Source organism: Trichoplusia ni, chromosome 1 (genome assembly GCF_003590095.1).
Source record: "Trichoplusia ni isolate ovarian cell line Hi5 chromosome 1, tn1, whole genome shotgun sequence".
Taxonomy (NCBI): Eukaryota; Metazoa; Arthropoda; class Insecta; order Lepidoptera; family Noctuidae; genus Trichoplusia; species Trichoplusia ni.
The window spans coordinates 13,812,353-13,827,114 of NC_039478.1; the positions used below are offsets into that span (position 1 = coordinate 13,812,353).

At 38.6% G+C, this 14,762-nt stretch overlaps 2 protein-coding genes across 2 annotated transcripts; one reads left to right on the forward strand and one right to left on the reverse strand.

Annotated features, from left to right (window-relative positions):
* Positions 1-5,968: 5,968 nt before the first annotated feature.
* On the forward strand, positions 5,969-10,284 carry LOC113499706. The gene is made up of 2 exons (XM_026884034.1): positions 5,969-6,846; positions 9,187-10,284. Exons 1-2 carry the CDS (start codon positions 6,347-6,349, stop codon positions 10,187-10,189), a joined length of 1,503 nt encoding a protein of 500 aa, XP_026739835.1. The 5' UTR covers positions 5,969-6,346; the 3' UTR covers positions 10,190-10,284.
* A 2,171-nt stretch (positions 10,285-12,455) lies between these two features.
* On the reverse strand, positions 12,456-13,580 carry LOC113496213 (cuticle protein 16.5-like). Its single transcript, XM_026875381.1, has one exon. The coding sequence runs from the start codon at positions 13,300-13,302 to the stop codon at positions 12,547-12,549; it is 756 nt and encodes a 251-aa protein (XP_026731182.1). The 5' UTR covers positions 13,303-13,580; the 3' UTR covers positions 12,456-12,546.
* Positions 13,581-14,762: the final 1,182 nt, after the last annotated feature.

A 14,762-nucleotide genomic window follows, 5' to 3' on the forward strand; every position in this document is an offset into this window, starting at 1 on the left:
TGAGTTTGAGTTAAGATAAAAATGCTTTCCTACTGAAATATTTTTTGTCTTAGGTCTCGTATAGTTAACCTCGCATAGTTTAAACCATTATCAGAAAGATAGTATTGCTAGAAAACAGTTTCTTTATAACGACATATCATTACTATTCAAAAAGGGGGTTATTTTTTACGCCGTTGAACATTGGTGCACCAGCGGCTTGCACAAGAGGGGCTTTCCAGCGAAGCCGGACCTGCGCCGGCGCAACGCACGCTGACGCTGCCCAACACTTGCGCAAGAGTTCGCTGAACCAATTTTATGACTACGATGGTGATTGAATGAACATGCCGCTGGTTTGTTGCCAAATGTTAGAATGTACTTGGGATGAAATTATGTATGTGAATAGGCCCTATCGGTAAATGTCATCTGAATAAAAGGTGGTTGAATTATTTTATTATGGTAATAAGAATGTTAAGAATTAAAAAGGTGCATAACCTATCACCCCTTGTAATCTATGAATAATAAGAATACTTCTTCCAAAGTTCCATGGTTTGAGCATTCATCACAAGGCTATATAGAAAAATGCCAAAAATCATACGATTTGTCATGAAACATTTAGATCGCGAATGTAAGTCAAGATGTTATGCTTCAGCAATACGTTAGTTCAGTTCTTACGTGTGTTATGAAAATTACGTGTACGTTATATCACCTTAAATCATGCTGCTAATTTATCAATACAATTTTATTAGGTTATATTTGTGTTATGTCTATGAAGGCAAAACGACAAAAAATATATTATTATAAAGTTTTTTTACAGCTATTTACAGATTTTTATTATTATTCGCTCTTAAGGAATAATAATAATTTAAATAAATTATGATAATATTTAGTGTTTGGGGATTCCAGTATTCCTTTGAAGTAAATGTTACGTTTAAAACAATTGTCCTTGGCCTGTTGAGTTGAGGAAAAAACAGAATGCTTCTCACTTCTCAGAAGTTTTGATTGAGAAATGATGTGTGAATCAAGATCGTTTAGCTTCTAACGATATACTTTAGTTTTACTTAAACTCAACTGAAACAAGTATTACTGAAGTTTTATAAGTTATAAAACTTAATATTTAAAAATACTAACTTAAAATATAATATAATCCTACACACACAAGAAAAAAGAAATACAATTTATTTGAACCGCGACTGTAATTTCACTTCATTATGGCCATACTTTAATTATTTTATTTATTTTTTCACTAGTACATAAATAAAACCAAAGACCTAGTTAACTTACAACTCCTAAGTTGGTCAAATATTTATTGATTGGCAAAGAAACAGGTTTTATATTTTATAGTACTTGTATGAAACACGATACTGACATTGTTTCCAACATATTTGGCCACAATCGATCAAATACGAAGAATTTCGTGTGAAATCGTATCATACAACCATACATATTTATAGTTTATTAATTTAACTTTTTAAGATGTGTTACTAAATATTTTACCTACGAGATTGCATGAATAGTGTTGGTTACATGCAATGTATTAAAATACTCTTCATCGTATTACAAAAATAAAATACAATTAATCATTTAATGCTACCGAGCACAATTAGAAAGATGTACGTTCAGATCTGAATAAGAATAAAATGACTTTCATAATTCCCCTCGTAAGTTGTAAATAATTGTTAGAATGAGTCATTTCGCGGTTACTTCACACGGGTAGCGTTATGAATGAAGAAATGTCTTGCGCTCACTTAACTATGTATATAGGTGCAGACGTCATATGAAATACGAGAACTATTTCTTTCTACGATCAATCAAAGTACGAAGTTGTAAACAGAGAGTGCGACGAACTTGTGACGTCATTTCCATCGGACGGTGGACGAGTGTGGTTTGACTGACATAACTAAGGTCTGTACTAAAGGCTCTGAATGTTTGACTGCTGTTATTGAGGAAGCGAGATGGCGCATTACACTGCCTATAGCAGCATCCCTATCCCACGATGGGACGGTTCCGCTTTAAGACCTCGCGGTGGGAGTGCAAGAACCTTAGTACATGCTGTTTACATTTTTTATCGCATCTCTACAGATTGGCTTACTGTTACGCAACTAAGATCAATGACTTCATCGGTTGCGTCTGCTTTTAGTTTTCAAGTCCGACAACGTTTTGAATCGTATCTCCGAGTTTGATATCATGTTTAAAAATAACTTAATACTAATGTCCGTTTGACATAAGCTGGTCTTAGGTCGTAATCGGAAATAATCGTTTACCGAATTAATACTTCCTTTTGGAGAATAATAAAGCCGATCAATTATGAAGAAATCTAGATTTAATAGCGCCTAATAACTACTGCACTAGAATTTTACCATTTCCTTGGGTTTTCCAAACAATAATTTTAGGTAGCTAATCAAGTTATAAATTACTCATGAAATATTGAATGTTTTGGTAAATTACTGGGAATATTGCAAGGCCTGGGTTTTCCGAATTGCGTTTGCTATTGCAGCGAGCCGCGCGCGAGGCCAACTCCGATTTTGTCGGAACAAAAGATGCTATGGAGCCGTGTTCAAACGGTACAAAATGTATACTACAGAATGCATAGAGCGTTAAACTGACCTATCCTAATATGAATATAAAGTCACTTTTTTAATGTAACAGTAAGATTGCTATGGTTACGCAAGGATGATATAAAAAAACTTGCGTAACAGTTGCAGTTGTGCACCTTTCTTAACTTGCATGTAAATAAACTTTTAAGACGGACGCAGAAAGTATGTGTTATTATTTACAGAGTCCTTATTATTACTTGCATTAGGAATAGTTTAAGATAAAATAATTTCATTTCAGCATTACTAATAAATGAAGTTGACGTATAAATATATATATTTTCAACACGTAAAGTTCAACAAGCAAAGGTGAGATGCCTTGGGCGTTAGGAGCTACTTGGTGACTCTCGTTTCAGGCGGGCCTACGAACTGTGAGTGATGGATAGCTCACCACCTAACCACGTCCAGGGCCCCGATTCTGCTATTTATAACGGCCGATAAATGAATGGCAGTTGGATTAAATTTGAAATTATTCCTATTCGTTTAAGCATTTTGCCAATAAATAATTGGAAGTTAATTGTATTGACCTTGAGTGTACCATCCCGTACTGAATTTTCAACTATTGTGTAGAAAAAATCTTAAGAGAATACTAAAATTGTCATTTTAAACCAAATTTCATTAATTCATCGGCCATTGTAAATAGCAGAATTGGGGCCCAGGCCCGTGTCCGATGCGAAGCGGCACGCTTGAGCTCCAGGCGGTACGTTTGTGTTCCACACTCACCTCAAAGAGATGGCAGCAAGTTCAGTGGGGCTCATTTGCGCTGATTTTTTTACGTAAAAATAACAAAAAACAAAAATGTACACATTAACTGCAAGAAAGCAAGTATAAGGCATACCTACATAGAGTGCCAAAAAATGTAGTAGTAACACGTCTCACAGATTTCTATGTCCAAATTAAATCGATGACCTAGATTACGTTGCCACGTAACTCTGGGCTTCCCTAAGGCTCGCTCCAAGGACTCCCATTCATGCTGCACGCACCCGGCGACGGGTTTTTTTGTAGGTTTATTTAAGGAAAGTTGTAACAAAGACTTATTAATACTACAGCTATAAATAACGTTCTAAGACAATAGGCTATTGAAAAATCCCTGTTGAGCCTTTGGACGGTTTCCTTTCCAAGAAAAACTGTTTGATCTTGTTTTGTTGTGCATTTTTCAAATTATTCAGACGGAATTCTGGTTTACGTTACATTTAGGCAATTAAACCTAAATATTTTAAATAATGTAATTGGATAATCCGAAAAAAAATGTTACTGTTACGGCTTGATTAGTATCTAAGGACTTAAATAAAATATAAAAATTAGAGGAATTATTTCAGCTAAGATTCCATTTCGGACTTTAGAAAAGGCAACATAGAATTCTAATTCAAAATTAATGTGATGCTTATTCTAACAACTTCTGCCAAGGAAATATCGGTTGTTCATTAAACTGGTAACAGGAATACAGCATCTGTAAATAAAAAATATCTGTCATGGTGCTAACGTACTAGGGTTCCGTTTATGTATGTAAAACATTTGGGCAAGCAAACATAACATAAGCATAAAAATGTGCCCATTCGTAAAGGCCATCAGTTTAAAAGAACTGCGTAATAAGGGACATACGTAGGACGTTTGATTGTCATGCATGAGACCAACATTGCATCGCAGAGAAAGTTTTACATAACAGTTGAACACAATGACAAAAATAATACTGATGAACTGATTAAAATAGCTCACTAGCAGATGCTATTTTTCACATTCCCATGCTGATCTGAATATAATGAAAAGAAAGAGTTCAGGTAAATGCCAGTACCATACTTTCCCATAGAGAATGTCCAAGACAATAGTGGCGTAGAGGTAATAAATTATTGTTTACTATATTTGCATGGGAACCTACATCTACTAAAAGCTAGAAAACAAAATATGTGATCTCCATAAACTCGTCCATTAAGTTCATCTTTGATACTTGTAACAGCGACATCTAGCGTGAAAATATTAAGTTTTAACGAATCTACAAAGCCTTATTCCGAACAACGCGGCCTTAAATCGAAGTTACGCTCCGTTTGCTGAACCGGTTGCTTAAGTTTGAATTAGTGTGGCTTGTGATCGACAGAGGGCGTAATTTTAAAATACACTTTATAATTTGCTTATTTTCAGTGGTTGCTTTATAAAGCGTGCTTCGGAAATAAGCACTACTTAATATTGAGCAATGTGCCCAATTTATTTATTAAAATGATGTTGGAGAATCAAAATAAAGTTAAAACTAAAGAACTTACGCTTAAAACTAAAGTATAGATCTAAAATCTTGTAAATATGTAATGTAAAAAGAATAAAAACGGCTGATACCATTAGCTGATCTGAAGATATCTGGGGTTTGTCTTGACTGGTACAAGTTTGAAATGCCAATTCTACTTCGTGATCCGCTTGTTTGTTGCCAGAACTCTACAAAAATTAAGGTGCTAATAGGACTAAATTTTTACAGTGTAAGTCATCAATGTGTACATTATATTTTTGCATCATTTTGTTTACTTCATTACTTTTTAACTTATCATATTAAATCGTAGAGCAGCATCCAGTAATTCCTCTCTTATTAAGGCTTTTCACGTTTTATCACGCTTCGTGCCTACACATTTAATCTGCAAACTTTAAATTTTAAAAGAAGGATATGAGGGAATTAATAAAAAAAAATAAGACTCAGTGATCAAACTGTTCTGTTCATTGGTACAGAACAACAAGTCAAAAGGATAGTAAGATATTCTTTCCTTGCCTTCCTTGCCTTTGTTGCTGTTACAGAAAAAAATCAAGATTTCAGTAAATATTGTAACATACACATATAATTGTAATCAAAATCAAATTCAAAATACTACTATAATAGGTACATCAATAACTTTTCGGTACAAAGAATACCATATGAAGCCTCCTTTTATCTTTACAAAAACAATTGCAAGAGTGATGGGAAAAATGAAAACGAATTCCTGAGACCCGACCTTTTTGTAATACATATAGTTAAATATTAAGAGCCCTTGGATTATCAAGAGAGCATTATGCCTTTATTGTCCATGCATTAATAGTAATGGTATTGTAATGCTTCTTTATCAGTGATCTTATTTCGCATTTATTTGACTACTCGTCGATATCTGTCAACGAAAGGCCATCGCCACTCGATCCATTTCCATTGGTAGTTTCTAAAGACGCAATCTCGCGTGATAATAAATTATTATTAAGCTAATTTTAAATCTTTGTTTTTCACATGTCTGTATATTTACATTAGCATTATTTATTAACATAGTCGAAGAATGTCGTTTTAATTAATTAAATTAAAATCTTTAGTTGTACACTGTATAATGTCAAATTAATATTTAAGACTTGAATCACGTTTTGTAGAGTATAACAACCTGTCAATACCTCTTAATTGCGGATATGAAGCGGATATTGCTCGCCCTTGACGTAATAAAATATTTCTAGATCAGAACGAGTTTTCATATTGTGTTTTAGCATTATTCCATCGAAAAGACACCTTTGTTAAATTTAAAAATCGCCTACCATTACACATTACATACCTACATTGGGCGTAACTGTACTGACAACGCGACCTTTTTCGACCTTCAGATTTAGGCGACAAGACAAGGACGGTCGGTTTTGTATTCCTAGACGCCCAAATATCAAACTCGGATACTCATACGTAGATTATTATCATACGTATAAATAGCAAGACGAATCTCTGCCGGTCATCAGTCTGCCGAGATCGGTACGAAGTGATCGTCCTCAATCGGATCCCAACACAGACCTCGTTCAAGATGAATTCCTTGGTGGTGTTGTTCGCCCTCGTCGCCGCGGCCGTGGCTGCCCCCAGTGCGGAGAAGAGATCAGTCCTGGCGTACTCCGTGCCGGCGGCCGTGTCCCACACGTCGCGTGTGGACGTGCACTCATCTCCCGCAGTAGTAACATCTTACACGCCAGTGGTGTCTGAGCCTGTGGTTGAGGTGGTTGCCCCTGCTGTCTACTCCGGTGCTTCGGCGGTGTCCCACCAGTCCCGCGTGGACGTACACCACTCCCCAGCCGTGGTCGCCAGCTCGCCCGTACTTGCCCAGCACGTGGTCCCCGCTGTGGTGGAGGCTCGCTCCGTGGTCCCTGTGTCCACTGTGTACTCCGGTGGCTCCGCTGTCACCCACCAGTCCCGTGTGGATGTGCACTCCTCACCCGCTGTGGTCGCTCATCAAGTCTTATCTCCTGTTGTCGAAGCTCGCTCCGTCTACGCACCTTCCGTCTACGCTCCCTCTGTTTATGCTTCATACTGGTAATCGAAAAGCAATAGGATCCGAATTTTGTTATTTAGGTAAAATAGCTTTATAAAACTATATGTATAATTTTGTTCCGAATGAAATAAAGTTTTATATATTTTAATCGATTTGGTGTTTAATTCTATCTAACACTGCGTTTAGCACCCGGAGGTATCATGCGTTTCGAATTGAAACAGATTACATGCATGTTCATGAAAACTTAAATGGTTGTTGCTGGTGTATTGCTTCCTGTTACTTTTAGTTTAATTTTGTTACCGATAGGTAACAAATTAATTTAGATAAATTTATGGCCACTGGTATTATTTACTTTAAGTCTGGTTTGTTTGTCTTGTCTTATTTAATTTTATTATTTGGCAGAGAACGCAGTAGAGTGTTTCTAATATTGTTAATAGATTCATTAGTTACGTCATTAACGGATCACCTTATAAATATCTGCATACACGAAATATGTATACATAATAGGTGTGTATATTAAAATATTTATCAAAGTTTATTTTGCTGGATATATGTATAAGATATAATACCGTGGTGTCAAGTTAGTTGATAAGCTTATTTTTTAAAAGAAATAGGTACGCTGTTCCCGAAATCGAGAGTAGCTTCTGGTGCAAGGATACGCAAAGTCGAGAAAGCGCACATTTTTTTTATAAACCTTTGGCTATGCCTAAACTCTTCTTAACAAATATTAATTTAAGTTTAAAACGTGCAGAAATGGAACTTAATTAACGAAATTCTCAAACACGTACGTACAAAATTTATGTACTCATAATAAATCTAGTTGACAAAATTATTTAGGAAGCAATCAACATATAATTCTAATAGTCCCCAATTGCACGTAGGTGTATAAACCTACACATTTTCGAAAGGTCCTGCGTACATAGGTATGAACGTTTATGGTGATCTATGTATAAAGTACAAGACAAGGCCGACTATATTCCACTTCCTATTTGACAGTGTATGAATGAAAGCAAGATTAGGAGAGAAATATAAAAACTTTTAAATCTATTAGAACTATTTTACGTGAGTTTCACCAATAAGGCATTTAAATTATCTGTGCAGAGGGACGAGACAATGTTAGCGACATCGTATTAGCGTAATTAAAAATGGTAAACTTTTAATTCATACTAATGACATTCCTGTTTGACAAGTATCGCGATTTTGACTTTTCATTTCAATACACTCAAGCAATACGATGAGCGTTTCCTCTATGTTCTCTTAACTATAACAATTTAAGTTGTATAGTTGATACTAAATTATAAAAAAAGTTACATACTATTCCCTTTCACTCCATTAGTCAACACTGTCTTTAATATGAAACAAAGAAAACTTTAGAGCTTTTATTGATTTAACACATAACAGAGTAAGTAGGTGTAAATATTGTTAATTTTCATGTGATTTAAATAATATGCAGTGATTGTAGGATACTACAGGCTAGAAATTATAAATGGACTTGGTATTTGGAAAGGCCAGAGGAAATAAAGTGCTTGTTCGTATCCTGTTTAGCATTCTTGGATAGATTTATATCTCTGTATTCGAATTTAGGCTAATAATATCGTTACTATGTGTCAAATTTTTGTTTAGATACGGACAAATGAAATGTCGTTAGCAAGCCCATGTAACAAAAGAAATTGGATGGCTTTGGTCCCCAAGAATTAATTGATAAATTAAAATATATAGAAAAATATTCATATTTGCTAGTAATTTATTTTTATAACTCTGAAATAAACCGTAAATAACACACCTCACAGACAAAAGCCAAATCTAAACGTAATATAGGCGAGGTAAGTGAAAGTCAAACAGGATAACAATGACGTAAGTGTATCTTAGGGTTTTGTAAGCGTTACACTTTGTTACTATGCGCCTGTTTCACAATCACTGATTAGCCGCTACCTGGCAGATAAATTGAAAAATTCGACATTATTTGTATGAAAAAATCTGTCAAGTAATTTATCAGGAACTTATGTGGCGATGGTGAAACAGGCCTTATGTGAACTAAATACTAATCACAACACATTTTTGAATCTGAATTGTTTTTTCTCACGTTGACGTACCTATATGTCATTCATGAGTTGTCATTAATGACGATGAATGTTATTGCCGAGACAAGCGGCTGCCGTGTCGGAAGCATGATTAACCACTACGCAAAACTACCTTAGCGCAAGGCTGATTACTTTCGTAATGACACTTGACATTGCTATTCACTACCTAATATAATTTCAGATCGAGAAATTATGAACCGTGTATGTACTCGGCTTTTAATTTGACCGCTGAGAGTATAAAAGAGTCCAGCACCGAGTAAAAAGTATCAGTCAGCCGTTGCACGGTTTGAAGTGATCTTGTATATCGTCGAATCTCTTAACACAGACCACGTTCAAAATGAAATCGATGGTGGTGTTATTCGCCCTTGCCGCCGTGGCGTGCGGCTCCCTGGTGCCGGCGCAGCCTCCGCACCACCCCGCGGTCGTGCTGGACCCTCACGGCCGCCCTCTGGACACCGCTGAGGTGATCAACGCCCGCGCCCTGCACCTGCAGGCTAAGGCCCTGGACGGCCACTACGCTCCCCTTGCGCACGCTGCCGTCATCGCTCCCTACGCCCACTCCGTGGTCGCACCCGCCGTCTACGCTGCCCCCGCCGCCGTGTCCCACCAGTCCCGTGTGGATGTGCACAGCAGCCCCGCCATCGTCAGCCACGCCGTCACCGCTCCCGTCGTAGCACACTCCGCCTACGCCGCTCCCCTGCTGGCTCACTCCGCTCTCGGCTATGCCGGCCACGGACACTACCTGAAGAAGCGCTCCCTGGGCCACCTCGCCTACGCCGCTCCCGTCGTCGCTCACGTAGCTCCCTCCGCCGTGTCGCACCAGTCCCGCGTGGACGTCATCTCTAGCCCCGCTGTGGTGTCTCACGCCGTCGCTCCCGTCGTGTCCCACTACGCTGCTCCCGTGGTCGCGCCCGCCGTGTACGCCGCGCCCGCCGCTGTGTCCCACCAGTCCCGCGTTGACGTGCGTACCAGCCCCGCCGTCATCAGCCACGCCGTCGCTGCTCCCCTCTACGCCGCTCACGGATACTCTGCTTACGGCGCTCACGCTGGACTCGCTCTGTCCCATGCTCACCTCTTGAAGAAGCGTTCTCTGGCTCACTACGTGTCTCCCGTGGTCCACGCCGTGCCTGCGGCCGTCTCTCACCAGTCCCGCGTTGACGTCATCTCCAAGCCTGCCGTGGTTGCTACCTACGCTCACGCCGCCCCCGCGGTTTACGCCGCTCCTGCTGTGGCTCACTACGCCCCGGTAGCTCACTCTGCCGTCTGGACCGCCCCTCATTATCTGAACGCCGCGCATTGGTAAAGCGATTCTGAGATTCGACGATAACTTTGTAGTTTTCGTTTTAATCGATAATTTATTAAAATGAATAGACAAATAAAAAATTCTATTTATAAATACTTGCCCTGTTTTATTACTTTACCAAGTTCATTTCTTTTACTTGCATATTGGCTTATTTTGTAACCTGACCTATTCAATGCTGTCTGTCACTGTCAATCCTATTCTCTGTGTGTGATTTAATTAATATTCTGTGATTTTATTTTTATCGTGAATAATAAGAGTAAAATGCATATAATTGGCTAATCCTTGCTTTTAAAGATAACTGAGACTCCGCTAAGTTTCCGTCCGTCTGCTACTAGACTAGATTGTCTGAACCGTGATTGCTAGACAGTTTGAAATTTTCACAACTGACGTATAGGTATATATTTTTAACAACAAATATCGCTATAACAAAAAATAAAGATAGAGCCAAGCAACTATTGGTACGGTCATACATATGTTTTCTTTTTTATCTAGCCCACTGTGTTCCACTTGGCAAAGGCCTCCCCCAAATCCTTCCACGATTCTCTATTCTGGCCGTTATGGAACCAGCCCGCGCGGTAAACGTTAATCTATACTCTATATATACTAATATATAAAGCTGAAGAGTTTGTTTGTTTGTTTGTTTGAACGTGCTAATCTCAGGATCTACTGGTTTGAATTGAATTTTTTTTTTGTGTTGAATAGACCTTTTATCAAGGAAGGCTATAGGCTATATAACATCACGCTGCGACTAATAGGAGCGAAGATACAATCGTCGCGAGCAACAGCTAGTACATAATATGTTGGTGGGTAAAATAAAATTTGAGCTACCCCAGGATTAATGTGTAACACAGCAAAGTTTTTCTATTGCTTATTTTACGGAATCCTCAGCCTTTTTACTCAAGCCGAAAACAAAAAAAAAAAAAATGTTATATATTTCTGGCAATACCGCTAGGTTCCAGAGGGCTGTATGTAATACAATTAGCATTAAAAGTTAAATATACTATTACTACTATTTACTATTATTTTAATAAATTCATTCCTGTAGCCGAAGCGACAATGAATAATATAATGTCCTTGCATTATAAAAAAAACTGCAAGGTTAACATTTAAAAATAAAATCATTGTCTTTTTCATAAAAAGAACTCGTTTCCAAACTTATTAGTTGAACTATGAAAGCTAATTATGAGAATTAGTTTAAATGTATATATTTGCAACCATTATATTATTTGCACGCGTTTTAAGTGTGTTAAATGTAGTCATGTAGGTAACGGTGAATACAGTCTTGCGAAATAATTTGAACTTGGCCGATTTTTGCAAAGCCTTCATTTGTTTTAACCAATTGGACAATTAACCGAGTTGTGAGGAAATAGTTTAATTTGCTGTTGTGCAGACGAATAAAATATTTTAATAAGCCTAAATAATAAAAGAAATATAAATAAAATAGTACTATATTCTTTTCGGCGGGTTATTAAGAACTTAAATTGCTTATTACGATGTTTAAATTTCAATACGCCAAGGAAACTGAGTGAGTCTGAGTGCGATGAGTCGCGGGTTCCATTAGGACAAGCTCTATGGACAAGCTTTTGAGTGATCTACGAATGATGTCTTTGTGCATGTGACTTGAATGTTGAGTCAAAGGTTATTGACGGTGTGTATATGTCCACTGCTAACATAGATGGAAAAATTTAATATGAAACATTGGTGTCCAATTGTAAATAGCTTATGAATTAGTGCAATTTATTATTTGTTAAGCTTGAATCGGCCTATCACAATTTTTGGACATTTATTAAGTAACTAAGAAACTTCTGTTAATTCAGTCCAGTTTAACATACAACCTACTAATGACATAACTGTCAAACTATAACAATGTTCGAAAGTAAGGCTTAATTACAACTATAGATATATCATGCATACAGACCTAATGGATCCAGGTTTGAATCGCCCGACTAAAAAAATACAAGGAAATCAGCACGTATTTAAATTTCAGTAGATATACAATGCTTTGAGTTTCCAATAATTACGATTAGCTGAAAGTTTTTATATGCCTTTAAGATATTTTTAAATACAACTAGTAAGCTTATATGTTTAGTAAAAATCTGATTTTACTCTATATGGCTGTCCAACATTTAAAATTGGATCCGAAGTCCGAACCTCTTTTGTAGCAAATCGGGTAAAATGTAAAGATTTTAATGTATTGGTAGCTTCTTAGCACTTCTGACTTTTTTATGATAATTTGTCACATTCTAAGGTAAAGTGAGATACAAAATCGATTTATGTTTCGTTTATTTTTATAAATATTTTTTATATATTTTCTTCATCTTAGGTTCATAGTCTTAGGTGTTCGTCAGTTTCACTCTTCACCAGGCGTGGCCGTGGGCGAGGGGAGCGGCGTGCAGGAGTCCAGCGTGATGGCCGTAAGCGGAGTATCCGTGAGCGGCGTAGAGGGGAGCGGCGACGGCGTGGCTGACGACGGCGGGGCTGGTGCGCACGTCGACGCGGGACTGGTGGGACACAGCGGCGGGCGCGGCGTACACGGCGGGCGCGACCACGGGAGCAGCGTAGTGGGACACGACGGGAGCGACGGCGTGAGACACCACAGCGGGGCTAGAGATGACGTCCACGCGGGACTGGTGCGACACGGCGGAGGGAGCTACGTGAGCGACGACGGGAGTGGCGTAGGCGAGGTGGCCCAGCGAGCGCTTCTTCAGGTAGTGTCCGTGTCCGGCATAGCCGAGAGCGGAGTGAGCCAGCAGGGGAGCGGCGTAGGCGGAGTGCGCAACGACGGGAGCGGCGACGGCGTGGCTGACGATGGCGGGGCTGCTGTGCACATCCACACGGGACTGGTGGGACACGGCGGCGGGGGCAGCGTAGACGGCGGGCGCGACCACGGAGTGGGCGTAGGGAGCGACGACGGCAGCGTGCGCGAGGGGAGCGTAGTGGCCGTCCAGGGCCTTAGCCTGCAGGTGCAGGGCGCGGGCGTTGATCACCTCGGCGGTGTCCAGAGGGCGGCCGTGAGGGTCCAGCACGACCGCGGGATGATGCGGGGGCTGTGCCGGCACCAGGGAGCCGCACGCCACGGCAGCAAGGGCGAATAACACCACCATCGATTTCATTCTGAACGTGGTCTGTGTTTTTTCTGACGAACTAGATCACTTCAAACCGTAGACGGTCGACTGATAAATTTGACTCGCACGCTGCTATATTTATACTGACCGGATATGTATTAAATGTAATGCAATTTCAGACGAAATAATATTCGTTGTTCAAGAATGTTAGTTGTTGTAATGACCTCGGTGCGTGTGTGGCGGTCAAGGAACAGTATGTCGGAAATGTGTACCTTGGATCAGTTCTGGTCGAGATTAGGAATTAATACCTATGAACCTACATTATGAATGGACCAAAAACAAAAAAAAAAAATTTGCGATAAATATGCTTCCATAATCAAAAAAATAATACATACTTTCACTTGGAAATATATTTTCGAAATGAAGAATTTCAACAATTTTCATTTCAAATACAAGAAAATTGTCGTTTAGCGTTGACAATCATAAACTTAGTTTACGCAAGTTATGTTTTTTAATGCTTTTTGGAAAGTTCTGCTATCGTTGATGTCGATATGTTCTAGCCTAGTAAATTCACTCGAAGCGGAATGAGAGGTCAGCCTTTGTGATTGCTTTTCCCACAATTTTTAGTTCAACACACTCAGCACACAAAACTGTATACTTTGCCTTCTTTCATATTTATTACCTTCGTTTAAACCTAAATTTTTCAGGTTCATTTAGCCGGCAACTGTCCATGGACACTTTTTTCTATCACACGATGCGTTCTTTCCAAACGATTAATAGTTGCGTTATAAATTACTTTTCTCTATGTAAAGATATCGAGATTGTTTTGAGTATTCAGTGGCAGTAACTTGATACTTAAGTTCTTAAGCACTTTCAAAAGTGTGTCATGAATAAGCTGCATCAGTTGCATAAAAGCTCAGTGTCAGCAACTAGCTTCGTGGTTTCAGACTATCTTTTTCATCAATATCCCGCGAGACAAGGATTCAATTTCTTAAAGCGGGAGATATTATTTAAATGAAAACAAAAATAAAGCTATCAATTTGGTTTTTGAAGAGCATACTTAACAGAAAGAGCTATCTTTTGGGCTAAGCAGACTGCTGTACTACACCGCACAAAAAACACCTGTCCATTCTACTATAGTATTATCCTTTTCTAAATTATCCTATCTGATAGTGGTAAGTACTTCTTCTAACGTATGAAAAGTATTAATACTAAAGTGCATAAAATTCTCGTGTCACGGTGTAAAAAATTGAACTCCCCTTAAAAGTCTTGTCCGATTCATATGAAACTTTGTCAACATATTCGGTAGCTCTGAGAATCAGACAATATCTGTTTTTTATACCGCCTTTTTTATTCCCTAAAAATCAATCGTATGGGATAGCTTGTATCTTATATGATAGGGGTAACTAGTATCTCTATTCAAATATTAGTACAGTAATCAAGTTAATTAAGTGAAATAGATTGTCGATCATTCTTATGTTACAAGTTAAAATTTATGCTGAGAAGGG